This window comes from Triplophysa rosa, linkage group LG12 (assembly GCF_024868665.1).
Source record: "Triplophysa rosa linkage group LG12, Trosa_1v2, whole genome shotgun sequence".
Taxonomy (NCBI): Eukaryota; Metazoa; Chordata; class Actinopteri; order Cypriniformes; family Nemacheilidae; genus Triplophysa; species Triplophysa rosa.
Window position 1 is genome coordinate 18,371,793 of NC_079901.1, and position 15,288 is coordinate 18,387,080.

The 15,288-nt window shown below is 39.8% G+C and overlaps 2 protein-coding genes across 5 annotated transcripts in view; both read left to right on the forward strand.

The window, feature by feature from the left end:
* Window positions 1-12,215, forward strand: part of zc3h18 (zinc finger CCCH-type containing 18) — a 28,878-nt gene extending 16,663 nt beyond the window's left edge. For 2 of the 4 annotated variants that reach the window (XM_057347813.1, XM_057347814.1), the window contains exons 10-19: window positions 6,574-6,759; window positions 6,879-7,001; window positions 7,203-7,298; window positions 7,602-7,838; window positions 9,191-9,313; window positions 9,885-10,081; window positions 10,284-10,480; window positions 10,571-10,670; window positions 10,827-10,923; window positions 11,189-12,214. In XM_057347813.1, the coding sequence (XP_057203796.1) occupies window positions 6,574-6,759; window positions 6,879-7,001; window positions 7,203-7,298; window positions 7,602-7,838; window positions 9,191-9,313; window positions 9,885-10,081; window positions 10,284-10,480; window positions 10,571-10,670; window positions 10,827-10,923; window positions 11,189-11,414 (1,582 nt within the window). In that variant the 3' untranslated portion in view covers window positions 11,415-12,214. Of the gene's footprint in view, window positions 1-6,573; window positions 6,760-6,878; window positions 7,002-7,202; window positions 7,299-7,601; window positions 7,839-9,190; window positions 9,314-9,884; window positions 10,082-10,283; window positions 10,481-10,570; window positions 10,671-10,826; window positions 10,924-11,188 lie in introns of all 4 variants that reach the window. The other 2 variants (XM_057347815.1, XM_057347816.1) reach the window with 2 other exon arrangements.
* A 1,369-nt stretch (window positions 12,216-13,584) lies between these two features.
* il17c (interleukin 17c) lies at window positions 13,585-15,208 on the forward strand. Its single transcript, XM_057348477.1, has 3 exons — window positions 13,585-13,705; window positions 13,832-14,112; window positions 14,496-15,208. Exons 1-3 carry the CDS (start codon window positions 13,688-13,690, stop codon window positions 14,725-14,727), a joined length of 531 nt encoding a protein of 176 aa, XP_057204460.1. The 5' UTR covers window positions 13,585-13,687; the 3' UTR covers window positions 14,728-15,208.
* The last annotated feature ends 80 nt before the right edge of the window (window positions 15,209-15,288 follow it).

Below are 15,288 nucleotides of genomic sequence, written 5' to 3' on the forward strand. Positions count from 1 at the left end.
ATTTCATAGGTTGTAAAAAACTGAAAATGGTCATTTGTTGAATTTGCNTTCAATTTAAGAGTTGTTTGGGAAAGAGAAGATTCTGTAATTTAATGCAGCTTGGAGAACTGCATTTAGGGAAATTTGGGGAAATTGTAATGTTCAATCATTTATTCAATGAAAATAAAAAAAATGTGTATTGAAGAAAAGTTAATATGGTTTTATATACAGTATACTGTCAATTATAGTTTGTGGATAGAAAATCGGAATCGGCAAAAATCGGAATCGGCAGGTTTCACTTGTAATAAAATCGGAATCGGCAAAGAAAATTGCAATCGGTGCATCTCTAATTAATATTAATTATATACCTATAAGAGTTAAGAGGTTCAGAGTTTTTGCTTTACTGTTCAGACGATGGAATTTGTTAGCTGATGAAGCTAACGTACAGATGTTTGTACTGTGGCAGTACAATTTACAGAAAGTTAGTTATGGCCTGATTTTTCACTCTGTCTAGCATCCAACATGTAAGTGATTGGTACTTTGATGAATCAGTATTGAAAGTGTAAATGTTACTGCAAATAAATGTTTAAGCTGTCATCGGAGTCATTTCTAATTCAGGTTAGTCGTGGGCCCGTTACGGCATTAACCATTTAAAAAATGGCATTAAAAAAGGCATTAAAAAGCATTAAATTAAGTTTGGTGATAACTGCAGAAACCCTGTTTTTAATTTTAGGAGGAATGCAAATCACTCAAACTATGCTAAGTGCAGAGAGACAAAAAATGTGGACAAAAATTTGAATAAACCTTCTTTGTCCTATTTATAGCAGGATAGTTCAGTATGCAAGAGAACAGGTTATGTTTCCCTGTCTTTTGTTTGCCCAAATATTTCCGAATGATCTTGCAATACTGGAAATGTTCCATCATTAGTTTTGCAGATTTCATCATTGTACAGTGATGATGCATGCAGAGAATTCATCTGGTTGTGATGAAATAGCGGCTGTATTTCTTTAGATCTATTCGGATGTACGAGTATTGCATCACTGCAGTTAACCTGGGCTGCAGTTAAATGGATGGTTCAATCTAAAATGAAAATTCTGTCATCATTTACGTACTCTCAGGTGGTTCCAAACCTATACAAATTGCTTTGTTCTGCTAAATGAAAAGGAAGATATTTGGAAGAATGTCAGTAACCAAACAGGTCGCATCCCTCATTTACTGACATAGTAGGGAAAATAAGTACTATGGAAGTAAATGGGGGATGAGATCGGTTTGGTTACTGACATTCTTCCAAATATCTTCCTTTGTGTTTACCAGAACAAAGACATTTATAGAGGTTTGGAACAATCTGAGGGTGAGTAATGATGACAGAATTTACATTTTTGGGTAAACGGTCCCTTTAATGTGTCTCACTGACCATTCACAGATGTGTGATATGTACTGTATCGCACACAATAGATTTAACAAAATTTATTTTAAAGTTTGATATCATCTAAGCTGCCACGAATGGCAGCCACGGCGCTGAGCTCCAAAATCCTTCTACTGTTTTTGTTTGTTTGTTCTGTGTTTTGTCATTCTTCTTTAATAATGTTTACCAGAGACGAACTCCTTAACATTAAACAACACATCCCAGACAATATTTTTCCGGTTTTTGATTATTCAGACGTTTTGTTGGACATTCTAGTGGGAGGTACAGCGCTGCTGTTCAAATGCGCGTACAAACAGAAGAGGAAAGCGCGCTGGCTAAGCTACGCGAGCACGGCTTTCGAACAGCGCTCCCAAGCATTCATCTTGCGAATGTCCGTTCCCTTCCTAACAAAACAGATGAACTACTTCTCCTCACCCGCATCAACAAGGACTTTTCAAACTCTGCTGCATTGTGCTTCACTGAAACCTGGCTAAGTGAAGCCATTCCGGACAACGCGCTTCACCTGCCGTGCTTCCAGCTGTTCAGGGCGGATCGCATCGCGGAGTTAACGGGGAAAACGAGAGGCGGTGGATTGTTTCTACATCAACGAAAGTTGGTGTTCAGATGTAACAATGCTGAAAACAATATGCTGTCCTAACTTAGAGGCACTTTTCATAAACTGTGAACCTTTCTACTTGCTGTGGGAGTTTTCCTCTTTCATCCTCGCTTTGGGGCTCTCTGATCACTGTCTAGTTCATCTAGACATGAAAACAACTAAACCTGTAATAAAGACTGTAAACAGATGGACTAATGAAGCAGAGCAGGATTTACAAGCCTGTTTCGACTGCACTGATTGGAGTGTCTTTGAAGCTCCAGCCACCGATCTGGACGAGCTCACAGAAACTGTGACTTCATCAGTTTCTGTGAGGATATTTGCATTCCTACCAGGACATTCTTGTCATTCAATAATGATAAACCATAATTTACTAGGAAACTCAAACAGCTTAGTCACACCAAAGAGGATGCTTACAAAAGTGGGGATAATCTTGTACAACCAGGCCAGGAACAGACTAGCAAAGGAGATCAGAGTGGCTAAAAAGACTACTCTGAAAAGCTGAAAAAACAGTTTTCGGCCAACGACCCGGCGTCAGTATGGACTGATCTGAAGAGCATCACCAAGTACAAAACGCCACCCCCACAGTCTGTGGAGAATCAACAACTGGCTGACGATCTGAATGTGTTTTACTGCCGATTTGAAAAGACCAGACTCCCTCTCCACACCCACTCTGATCTGCACTTCACACATTCACCCACCCCCCGTGCAGCCCCCCTCCTGCCTCCCCCACCATTCTACCTGCACTTAAGATATGTGTAGAGGATGTGAACCGGGTCTTCAAGAAGCAGAAGACCCAGAGAGCTCCAGGCCCAGGCAGTGTTTCACCTGCCTGTTTAAAAGTCTGTGCTAACCAACTGGCCCCCATCTTCACAAAGATCTTCAACAGATCTCTGGAGCTGTGCAAAGTTCCCCACTGCTTCAAACGCTCCACTATCATTCCGGTCCCCAAAAAATCCAAAATCACTGGGCTTAACAACTACAGACCTGTCGCTCTCACGTCTGTGGTTTTGAAGTCGTTTGAGAGACTGGTCCTGGCCTACCTGAAGGACATCACTGGACCCTTGCTGGATCCTCTTCAGTTTGCCTACAGAGCAAACAGGTCTGTTGATGATGCAGTCAACATGGGCTGCATTATGTTCTACAACACCTTGACAGACCTGGGAATTACACAAGGATCTTATTTGTTGACTTCAGTTCGGCCTTTAATACCATCATACCTGACCTTCTCTCTACTGTGTTTTATGAAGTCCACAGTCAACTCAGCCATCTACCAGGACATTTTAGAGCACTTCATGCTTCCTTCTGCTGACAAGCTTTATGGAGATGCTGATTTCATTTTCCAGCAGGACTTGGCACCTGCCCACACTGCCAAAGGTACCAAAAGCACCAAAAGCTGGTTCAATGACCATGGTGGTACTGTGCTTGATTGGCCAGCAAACCCGCCTGACCTGAACCCCATAGAGAATCTGTCAAGAGGAAGATGAGAGACACCAGACCCAACAATGCAGATGACCTGAAGGCCGCTATCAAAGCAACCAGGGCTTCCATTACACCTGAGCAGTGCCACAGGCTGATTGCCTCCATGCCACGCCGTGTTGATGCAGTAATTCATGCAAAAGGAGGCCCACTCAAATATTGAGTGCATAGAAATGAACATACTTTTCTGAAGCCTGACATTTCTGTTTAAAATATCCTTTTTTTTATTGATCTCATGTAATATTGTAGTTTTCTGAGACACTGAATTTTGGGTTTTCATTATCTGTAAGCCATAATCATCAAAATTTCAAGAAATAAATACATTTCTTGAAATATTTCACTCTGTGTAATAAATCTATATAATATTATATGGGTTTCACTTTCTGAAATGAGTGACAAAGAATATTGACCTTTTTCACGATATTCTAATTTTTTTGAGATGTACCTGTATATTTGCACTATGGTTGCACCATGTGTACACTTTCTTCTGCACTAAGCTCCTGTCGCCAAGTCAAATTCCTTGCGTGTGTGTAAACACACAAGGAATTCTGATCATTAAGAAGGTCTGTAAAGTTTTCAGTGGCAAATGTTGTTTAGGCGGTTCTTAGAAAACACTATATTCATAAGCAAAGCTGTATTCATTCATTCAAAAGCTAGGTTCATGGTAAATTTCCATTCATCAAGAAAAGAGGCTTTACTGTATATTTACTGACTGAAGAGCAAGCTACTACAGTGTGGACCAGACTTTATGCCACATTACTGTTTGTTACACAAGCCTTGCTTCATCTGCCAAACTGTTGAAGTGAACCGTTGAACTGTTTCAGACCGAGTCTGAATTTAGTGCAGAATGCTTATATAGCCTACTCGAGCAGGTTACGTCATTAGATAGGCAGCTGCCAGGACAGAGGTTACATTCCTCATTCCTAGCGTGCCGTTTCCCATGATAAGGAACAGCGTGTTTTTTGAGTTAAATAGTTAACATATTTTTCAACGATTGAAAGCTGTGAGAGCACAACGGTTGAAAGAACAGCATTCTTTACAAAGAATGTTATATTTCATACCCAGATGAGATGTTCAGCGAAAGTCATTTGCATTCTTTGTATGGTACAATATTTTTTTTATAAAAGGCCAAGTATGAAAATGATAACCCACAAACCCCATCATTCATAGAAATGGTATTGTTTTAGCAGCACAGAAAAAAACACACGTTCTCAAACTTATCATCAAGGTAGGAAAGCGTGTTTTGCTTTATTATATTGATTTAAAAATCAACCTCAGTCTAGTTTTATTTCAAGGATTATGCACTTTTATTCTCATGTCACCCATACAGATTCCAAAACTATTCTATTGTATTTAATCTCGGGTCATCCCTCATCTGTAAACCTGACAACAAGGAAAACTGCGTAACATGAGTGATGTCAAAAGCCGAGCGTCACAGCATGCTGGTTTGGATAAACATTTGACACATGCAGTGAAGTAATGTTATGTTGAAACGAATCTGTATGTGCCTATTCAATTTGAAACATTCCACAATCCACACTTTTCTTTACATACTAATGTTAATATTTGGCAGCTGTCATTATACCTTTTATCTGTTGGAGTTTTTTTATGCTTAAAACATCTTTTTACAACTTTATACTATACAACTCTATACAACAAAATACTTACAAAAAATATTCAACTCTAAAATTGATTGGGGATTTGCCTGTTATTGACGGTATGACTCCTTCCTTCATGGAACGGCAATACTTCCTTTTTCTCCCACAAAACAGGAAATTAAAGGTGGGCTCGGATTTCATCTATAAATAGCTGTGTGTGCTATTTTTAGACACTCTGTAACACCACCTGCCTTGGGTTTGTTTACTTTTACGTCACCGTTAAAGGACATTCCAGGTCCCAGGCTGGATCACCTTAGAATAAATTAAGGTATGTCTTTAAATGACTATGTCAAGGTGTGGAATGCCTTAGTTTAACTACTCGTGTAATGATCGCTAATTACCTCATCACGTTTTCTAAAACTCCCACACATTTCTAAAAAGGTTTTATAGTCACCTGGAATATCCAGAGGCATTGAACAAGTTGTTATTGTTGGAAGGTCAGTGCTCAAAGCAACCGAGTGTAATTTAAGTACATCATAAATGCTATAATTCGTATTCTCATAACTTGTTTCGGAAACCCAGTGAGGGCTTGTTGGAAAGATGTTGGAAAAGCAAATGTTTACCTGTACACACAGCAGGATGTGTGTGAGAAATATTATATTTATGTTGTGTGTTTTATTGTATGGTGCCTAAATATAACTCCACTTATGCTTGTTTCAGTATTAGTCATGGAAGTGTTAATGACAGTAATTAAAAACTAACCGCTGACCTTATTAAAGAGTGTCGGGGACCCAAAAGCATATCGAGCTGGAATAATCCAACAATCATTTAATAGTACATCATATTAAGTACATTGTTTACCTGGTAAATTTATGCCAGTTCTGTTTGAAGTGTAAGAATGTGAAGCGTTTATTGGTGGTTACAAAGCCACAAATATAAAAATATAAAAGCCACAAATAAAAGTTAACATTTGACACAACTTAATAGCGTGTTGGAAACTTGAGCTTCCTGTTCAGCACTTGAATTGGTTCCAGACAGTCATGGGGAAGGATATAGTCTGTAACCACTACTTCAACATAATTCACTACGAAACCACAGGAGTTAGACATGCACATGGAATTGTCCATTTATCAGAGATTAAAACTTGATGCACAGTTAAACAACCTATTAAAGACGTGTATCTTGTTATTGAGCTGGCACAACAAATCTGATTTAAAACATTGCAGAAAGAAACAAGTTTGCGTCAATGCATTCACCTCTGTCTTAGGCATGCGGTAATTCAGCCTTCTAATGTAAACATTTGGTTTTCGTTAAGGGAATTGCACATGTTTGTTTTCTTATGAGAATAAAAGCTTCTTGAAAGGAAATACAAGGTTATGTTACGATAAAGAACGTCTTGCCAAAGGTGGATTTTAGTCTTGAAATCCCACTTGTCTGAAATGAAAGTGTGTCAGGTGCCAGTCTAAAAAAAAACATTTTTTCCTCTCTTTCCTTCCTAGAGGGCCAATGCAGCCACCACCTAAGAAAGAGATGATGCCCATGCCCAAAAGACCAGATGAATGGAAGGACCCCTGGCGCAGGTCAAAATCCCCTAGGAGAAGGCCCGGTCTCATGGGCTCTCCTCCACACGGCCGCAGACGACACAGACCTTCTGGATCTTCTGTTTCTCTCTCCAATTCTTCTAGGTATTGACATCTCTAAAAGTAGATGAGTGCTCCATGAGCTTTAAGATATGAGTCTGAGTCGATCCTCCAAAGAATAATTGATTGAAGTTGAAGAATTTCATTTCTTCAACATTTTCCAGGTCGTCATCCCGGTCCTCGACGTTCTCAGGCTCTGGCTCCTCCCGGTCTCGTTCGCGGTCTTCAATGAGTTCCTTCTCGAGCCAATCCTCTCAACATAGCTCTTTCAGCGGAAGCCGCTCAAGGCAAGATATCACAAATCGCACCAAAATATGAAAGCTATTGTAATGTGATGTAATAAATGTGTCGGGAAACTGCAATTTTGCTCTATTGAAGTTTAAAATCTTTCATATGGCATTGTCAGGTTTTGGCTTCAAACATTAACATTCATGTAACTGGCGGTATTTGTTCCCTGTTATTAATCACTTTATTTTTCATTTCTCCAGATCAAAATCTTTCTCTTCGTCTCCCTCCCCATCCCTGTCAGCACAGAAAAATACTATTAAGAACAAAGTAGAGCAGCCTCCTGTTGCAGTGAAGGGGTAAATACACAAATACGTTCAAAACACATTTGTAAGTCTGTTTACTTTCAGTCTAGATCATTATGAATTGTGATTCATAATAAGTGCCATTATTGCGTTCCTAAAGTCAATAAGAAAATAAGAAAAATTGTACCGGTCTTACCGGTCATTTCTAAATATTGACTTTCATGTTTTGAACGCCGCGTTTTGCATTTAATAGCATATATTCATTTTTTGCTGAGGCATTCTGAAATTGGTGTCCAGAATCGGTAAATGTCATATTTACTAGAAGCAAATGAAAACAAAATTATTTTCATTCGCAAGCTCCCCGGTGAAGTCTGGTGCACCGCCCCCTCCTCGCAAGGATAAAGGACCCCCCAAAATGACACCCAGCCCCTTATTGCCTGGACAGCCGGGGAAGCCACCCAAGCCCATCACAGAGGCGCCTAAGCCCCCTAACCCCCGTCCGAGCGGCAGGCCCCCTGGACCACGAGAGCCGAGAGAACCCCCCAACATGAGAGAAGGACGTAAGAAAGAACGTCAACAGCACCCACCTCGCAGGTACAGCTCATCTCGCGACTCTGTTTGGTTGTTTCATAACCATTTAAAGGGATAGTTCAACCCAAACAAACAGTAAAAGTGAATGGCGACTACATAACCATCAAGATCTAAAGAAGATCTTTTCAAGAGGTTTGTTTTGTCATGTGGGTGTTTTTTGACATTTTGTGTTTTGGATGGATTTGCATATTGAACCACTACCCAATGACCAATGTTCAAAGGTGCACAGGCTGCTATCTCTATGTGTGCTTTCATAACAGTACCAGTGCTTTTTAATACAGGGAAGCAGTGTGTAATGCGTCTGTCGGAGAGCAAGGTGTCACCGTGCGTGTGGAAAACCCTGCATGGGTGTTCAGGAAAATCTCCTGAAAAGCATAAAGAAACGTTTGTTGACTTAACAACATAATTTCACTGTCAGTGAACCATTGGCGTGCGGCCACATGTAGTTAGCATTTGATTTAGAGAAACACCTGTTTGATTTGAAGTGTCTTGCCTGTCTGTTAGGAATGCCTCACATTATTTTCTGAATACTAGGTAGGGTTTTGTAGTTAGTTCACTAACCCTGAAGTATACTTTGACTACAAGGGCAGACAGACACATTTAGCACATCAATACTTTTTGTGACCGATGAGCATATGCAGTTGGCTGTTTTTCGGAAAGGGAAAGCTGTTAATTACTCTTTATATTGTATTCAAAGCATTTAGTTTGAGGTTCTTTTTCATACATGTGAATAGTAAGCATGTGTAATGAAGTAGATTGATTTTTAAAGTACACTGACATGGTTGGCTGTCAGTGGTGGCTTGTTTCATTTTAAGGAAGTAGATTGAATACTAAGTAAAAATTTAAATGCTTTCTATGCATTTTACCAAGCCAGCATTGGCTTCCATAAAAGTTTGTTGTACTGTCCACAGTTGTAATTGTTATTGTGTCAAAGAGGAACATGACACAGAAGAAGCGTGATGCGTGACAGAACTCTGCATGTTCTTCCCTTACTCATGGGTTTAGGCTTATGTATTTCCATTTGCAGATTTTAAGAGGCCATTACATATATTGACATCCTCAGCAATCTTTTGAACTCCGTCCTCTGTGGTCTGTTAAACTCTGAGAATGCGTTCTGAAAGAAAAGTACGTTCAGGCTTCACAAGAAAGCTCCTACACGGGCTTTTTGTTAAACATGCTTGCTGATCTGTGAAAGTTACTGGTCTGCTTTCAGTTTATTATGAATGAATGCCAAGTATTTCTTAATTGAGTCATTGTTTTTTAATGTGGCACATCAATCCTTTTTGTAAACCGTGTTTATTTTATTTCCATGTTGTATGACTAATTGAATGACTGTGTGTCTATCTATGCTGCAGGCGGACAGTCAGTGGCAGCGTCAGTGGTAGCGCAAGCAGTTTTTCCGGCTCTAGCTCACACTCGAGGTCTCGTTCATCCTCCCCATCGCTCTCACGGTCTCGATCCGGATCTCAGAAATCTCGGTAGGCGGTGCACATAGACAGTGAAGTCCGAAGTGACCGTTAAAACTGTCCAAAGCCTTTCCATTTAAAAGTTTAAAAAATGCACAAACTATTTTTTAGGGTTACAGACATGAAACCATAGCAAACCAGCGGCGTCTTGTATTGCCTTCTTATAAGGGCAGTAAATCGCTTTCCCGCTCATTCTCCTTCACAACTCCTTCCTGGTGGAACATTCTTCCTAACTCGGTCCGGTCATCCACATCTCTCACAACGTTCAAAAAACTACTTAAAACCCATCTCTTCTGTGAATACTTGACAGAAAAATGAGAAAAAAAACCGCTAACCCTCTCTCTTTCTCTCAACAGGTAGTGGTCTAGCTTTTGTTCAAACTAGAAACTAATACTAGACAAATCGCTTATTGCTCCCTGAACTCTCTGTAAGACACTTTGGATAAAAGCATCTGCTAAATGACTAAATGTAAATGTAAATAGCAAGCATAATTTCATGCACCTTTCATGTGGTTAAGTGTTAGCATAAAATATGTAAGAATCCATCAGATTGGAAAACAAGATGTCGGTTTTGTTTTTTCCAGGTCTTTGTCGGTCAGCAGCGTGTCATCCGTCTCCTCTGCCTCCTCTAGTAGCAGCTCGGTCAGGAGCGCCGATTCAGAGGACATGTACGCCGACCTGGCTAGCCCTGTGTCCTCCGCCAGCTCCCGATCACCCACCCCAGGACACGCCCGGAAGGACAGGGTCCCTCCGCGAGACAGGGGCCCCAACAAAGACAGAGGTATTGTGCTCTGTATATTCCCAGACAATGACATGTCACCAAATGCTTTGTCACTGTCTGAGACCAGCGAGCATGTCGGGCAACACCTGTTACTGAGCCATCATGATAGAGAGGCACTGGTTGTTATTGTTTTTGCGGCATTGTCGAACAAAGCCTCATGGGTTATTACTCATGTCATTGTTTCACGTGGTGTCCTTCAAAGGAAAACCCCCAAAGAAAGACGAGCCTTTTAAAGATGAGAGGAAGCGGGTTGACCCCTCCGGACTCCCATCCAAAACCAACTCTGGCATGCCAAGGTCCGGGTCTGGAAACCGGGGACACCCTATGCACCCGCCTCCCATGGGTCCTCCAGGAGGATATGGCTCTCATAAGGACATCAAACTTACGTTGCTCAACAAGGTAAACCGACAGACAAAGGACGCGAGTCGGTGTTGAGCAGCATTGCAGAAGTGCATTATGGGTCAGTGACTTTTTTTCATCTTTGACCAGCAGCAAACCGACAGAGGCAATAGGAAGAGGTACTTTCCTGCTGATAGAGAGCGACCCCCTTCCCCTCTCAGTAAGAGGATAGCGCTGTCACCTGACAGAGGTAAACAACACACACAATAAAGCAAATTTGTTGTCCGTCAGAAATACCCCTTCGGTAAGCTGACATAAAGAGCGATATTTGCATATGTGGTTATGGTAAGGATCTCTCCATTTCTTTACTTTTGTGAGACGTAAATAAATGTCCCCCTTTCCATAGGTCGAGACAGGAGGATGCCAGGACGGCCCCCGCTGTCTCCCAGAATGGATCGATCCAAAGGTCAAGGGCCTCGGCCAATGCCACCACAAGGAGAAAGGTACTTAATGCCACTTTCTCTTTAATAGCACTTTTCTGAATATCCCTTGAATGTGTGGTGATTTCCATTGGCCACCCTGTAACAAAATAAATCCACATAGGTATACATTCACGTGTTGTCCAAAAACAAACTCAGTGGTAAATGTAGATGCATCTTTAGTTTCTTTTTCATATAGATGTTTTATTACAAAGACTTGAAGTCATTGCGTGAATAAAACTACCAGATTTGGTAAATATAACATTTCTTTTTCAACTTTCAAATTCAGAAAGCGACCTCTGTCTCCACCACCCAAGTTCTCTGGAAAAGGTCCTGCGGCCGTGTCTGCTGGTAAACCTCCCGCACCTGGAGCTGGATCCGGTTCCAGCTCGGCTTCTGGTTCGGGCTCAGCCAAGCCGAGCAGCACCCTTTCTCGCCGCGAGGAGCTGCTGAAACAATTGAAGGCCGTAGAGGATGCCATAGCCCGCAAAAGGGCCAAAATCCCTGGGAAATAAGCCACGTCAGCATGGCCTCATACAGCTTCTGGGACATCTGTTTCTGGACGCCCAGGATTTGCCAGAAATGGGGATATGGTCACCGTTCTTTGACCTCACAGGGCATCGCATAATTCATGTCCTGGGGGAAAAGAGGCCACAGATCGTTTCTGCTTGTGTTGCCCTCCGAGAGAGGTCGTCTAGATTTTATATTGATGTGATAAAGTTGAGAAGTGTCACTGTTCATTTTCACTCTTTCATTTTTGGAGGAAGTTCCAAGAATACTGTAGGTTTCGATAATAAAAACTATGTACATTCAATGCATATTTTTGTGCTCCATCCCCCCACAACTCATTTTTTCTCTCTCCTGTTTGTTTTTCCACACTCCTGTTTAGTTGAGGGGAAAGTTCTGGTGGACAGACAGGGCTCTGAGCTTTGTGGACATAACGACGCAGTCTTATTTGGCGTGTGTACATTTGCTGTCTGGAATATGGAACTGCTTTTTTAGAACTTTTTCATTAGCAAGTCCACCTATAATTTGTCAATCAACCCCCGTGTATGTTCCTCACCATGTACATTGTTGCTTAGTGTATGATTCTAGAGAACCAATGACAGTGATGTGATGTATTGCTTTTTTTTAAGATTTTGCATTGTTTTCCCCCTAGCTTTTCAAGCAAAAACTGGCATTTTATTTCCCCCTCATTTTTAGTTGAAAATGTGTGATTGAGAACCTGGTGATAAGAAATAAACCGTTGTGCTTTTTGTGACAGAAAAAGCTTCTAAATAAACTATTTTGATAAAGAGAACCCGCTTTTGATTGATTTATTTCTAATGGAAAGATGACAAATAATGCAGAACTTTATTAGTGCTTTATATCAATGTGCCCATGAACTTTCTGCTGAGCATATACGTCTCAAGGAGTTGGTGTAGTTCTGTTTAATTCCTAGTAATAAACTAATTTGTGTTCCACCTTCCTGTGTCTGCAGCGAATTATGACGACATACTGTACAACAGTTCAGTGAGATGAGCTCATTGCCCGGGTTAGAACATTATTAATTACTTTTATTTGCATATGTACACGTCACAAGTAATGAAAGTTAGATAATCTATAATACACCCACATTCTTTCAGCGCAAATTACATGATTAAGCAATCCAACACATGTAGGCCTACTAGACTTTGCGCAAATGAGCTGCACCTCTGACGTCGCGTTGTGTAGTTAACAAAATGAATGACTTCAAATTTGTGCGGCATCATGTCAATAAAAATTAAGTTTTAAGATCTGATGTAAAGATTTGAAAGTAATTGCACCTGGTGTAGGTGATAACACTCTACATGGCATGACAAACTTTAAACGTGAACATAAAAATGGTCAATAATTGTTAGAAAGATTAAATGTGTCTCTAGAATATAAAAAAAAATGTTGACTTCAATAACCGAAAGAAATTAAATAAGATATTACGTAGTCATCAAAGTGTATTCTCTCAGTAAAAATCACATTGTGTTGAACCAGACGTAGAATGCATAGCCTACAAGTTATGCATTGAATCTTAGGGGACTCCTGGGGAGATATTTTCAGCTGATCATGATGTGATTTTGGGAAATTTGCTTGGTCTTGTCCCAGTCAATCTTGTGATGGCAGCCCCACGGTAGCAGTCAGAGCTTTGAAGTTAATAAATGACCCGCTTTTGTGATGTCCAAAACAGCCATGGGGCTGCCACAATTGACCTTTGCATTCACATGAGTAAAAACGAAAACTTTCTAATGCAGAATATCAATGATGCACATGAAGTAATATTCTTTAATAATGACATCTAATTTATTTATTCATTTATTTATTTATTTGTAACATTCATATTTTTTGAAAACAGAACACGTACAGGTATTGACTGGAGAACTGTTATGAAAATGACGTGAAACGTCCAATCGCAAATTCTCACCACAAGTAAAATGTTGTGACAGATTACACAAATGATATCAGTTTAGTCTAAACTGTTCTGAAAATTCACACGAGAAAGTGTTTATATTGACGTTAACAAAAATAATCTTAAACGGTATTAACTGGCTGTTAATGAAAAGATGAAAAAGTGAAGGTCTATGCTTCATATGAAAGAGGAAGCAAGGAAGTAAATATTTATTACTATTTCCTCATAGATTCGGATTTTCCCAGTGATGGAGAAAGGTAAGCAGCCTATAAATTTCGCCGTTTAGTGCAGAGCAACAATAGTCCTGTGGCCCGACACAAGCTGAGCATTTAATTTCAGATTTACTGAGGGTCGGTTCAGAATTTGATCATGCCTCATCAGAAGTGGGTGAGTAATCTTTTTTACATATAATATAATCTTTCGTTTTTATAATGAAATGTTTACATTTATTAAGAAATCTCACTGACATCACTCTAATCTTGATTTACAATTTTACGTCTTTTTATGTTGCAGACTTTACTTTTATGTGGATTAATTTTCTCCTTCGTTTTGGAGAACCTCGGAGAAAGAAGACATCAACCATGTTTTAATGACAATGACCATGGATTCATTAAAGTCCATCAAAAGATGCTTCGCGCCCTGCATGCGCACAGACCCCTGCATGCGCACAGACACCCGCATCTACGGCCCGTCAATCATGCGGCGAACACCTGCAAAGATTTCTTGAGCGGGCTTTCCGCTGGGCGCTCATCACAAGAACTCAGTCATCGCTCACTCGCCCCCTGGCGGACAAGGTAAGAATCGCCTACTTAACGGAGGCGGGACAGGGTACTGGGATGGTAAAGCTGCAATCAGCAACTTTTGTTGGGACAATGTCTGTTATTAAGCAAAAACATGTTTACTGTTAAAAAGGGGTTTCTTCCCAGCTTGAAACGTTAAGTTTATTTTACTGATTTAAAATTTGTGCTGACGTGATTTGACTTCTACCCAAATAAAGAAAATAGCCTAAGTTAAGTTTCAAACAGAGATGTTGATAGAAAGTAAAAGTTACAGTTTGCAGCCTAAAGATCCTCTAAATTTTCTGCTGTATGATAAAAAATAGTTAATGAAAAATCGTAAGATCTATTTAGCCAGTTTTGTGAATCAGCTAATATCCCTTTTTTTTCAATTCTTTCAGAACTGTGGAAAATCATGATATGTACCCCTCAAGATATGAGGAAGCAGAGTGTTTGTGCGATGGATGCATCATTAACGGAGTTGAAAACAACAGCTACAACTCCGTGCCTGTGGAGCAAACCTTTTTATTTCTGAGGAAGGTCAAGTGTCCGTCTGACCCGAGCAAATACTCTATTGAGTATGAAAAAGTGAACGTGAGAGTAGCATGCACCTGTGCGGTCCCAAGGTCGTAATCTCTTATAGAGAAAAATACCTACCCAAACTGTAGAGATTTATCTCATTGTGTCGTGTTTGTTTTAAAATGCAATTGTTGGAAGTTACATTGTTCTATATGCTTATATCAATAAGCTGAGAATGTTGCATGTGTCACATGATTTATTTTTTAGATTATAACTTAGTCTTTCTTGAATGAAAGATATTTGTATTATTGTAAAACACTACTTTATGTTGGCTTGTTATTTATTTATATAATAATTTATTTACTATTTATTTCAGTTTTATATACATTATGCAAACAAATTATGGACTTTTATTTTTTTGCGCCTGGCTTGCCACTTTATATCAGGTGTATAACTCAATTCACTCACTGCCAGTGAAAAGAATGGTGAAATAAGTTTGTGTTTTAAGTGATAATAGTGAAATGTGTTGAAATGTTTTGTTTTCCTGAACCTTGTCATTTGCACTGATTGTATCATATCGATAAATAAATAAAATATGCATTATTAGTTTATTTATTCGTTCATTCATTCATTTTAAAATTCTTGAAAAATCCAGCATTTTATTCTTGCACTCTT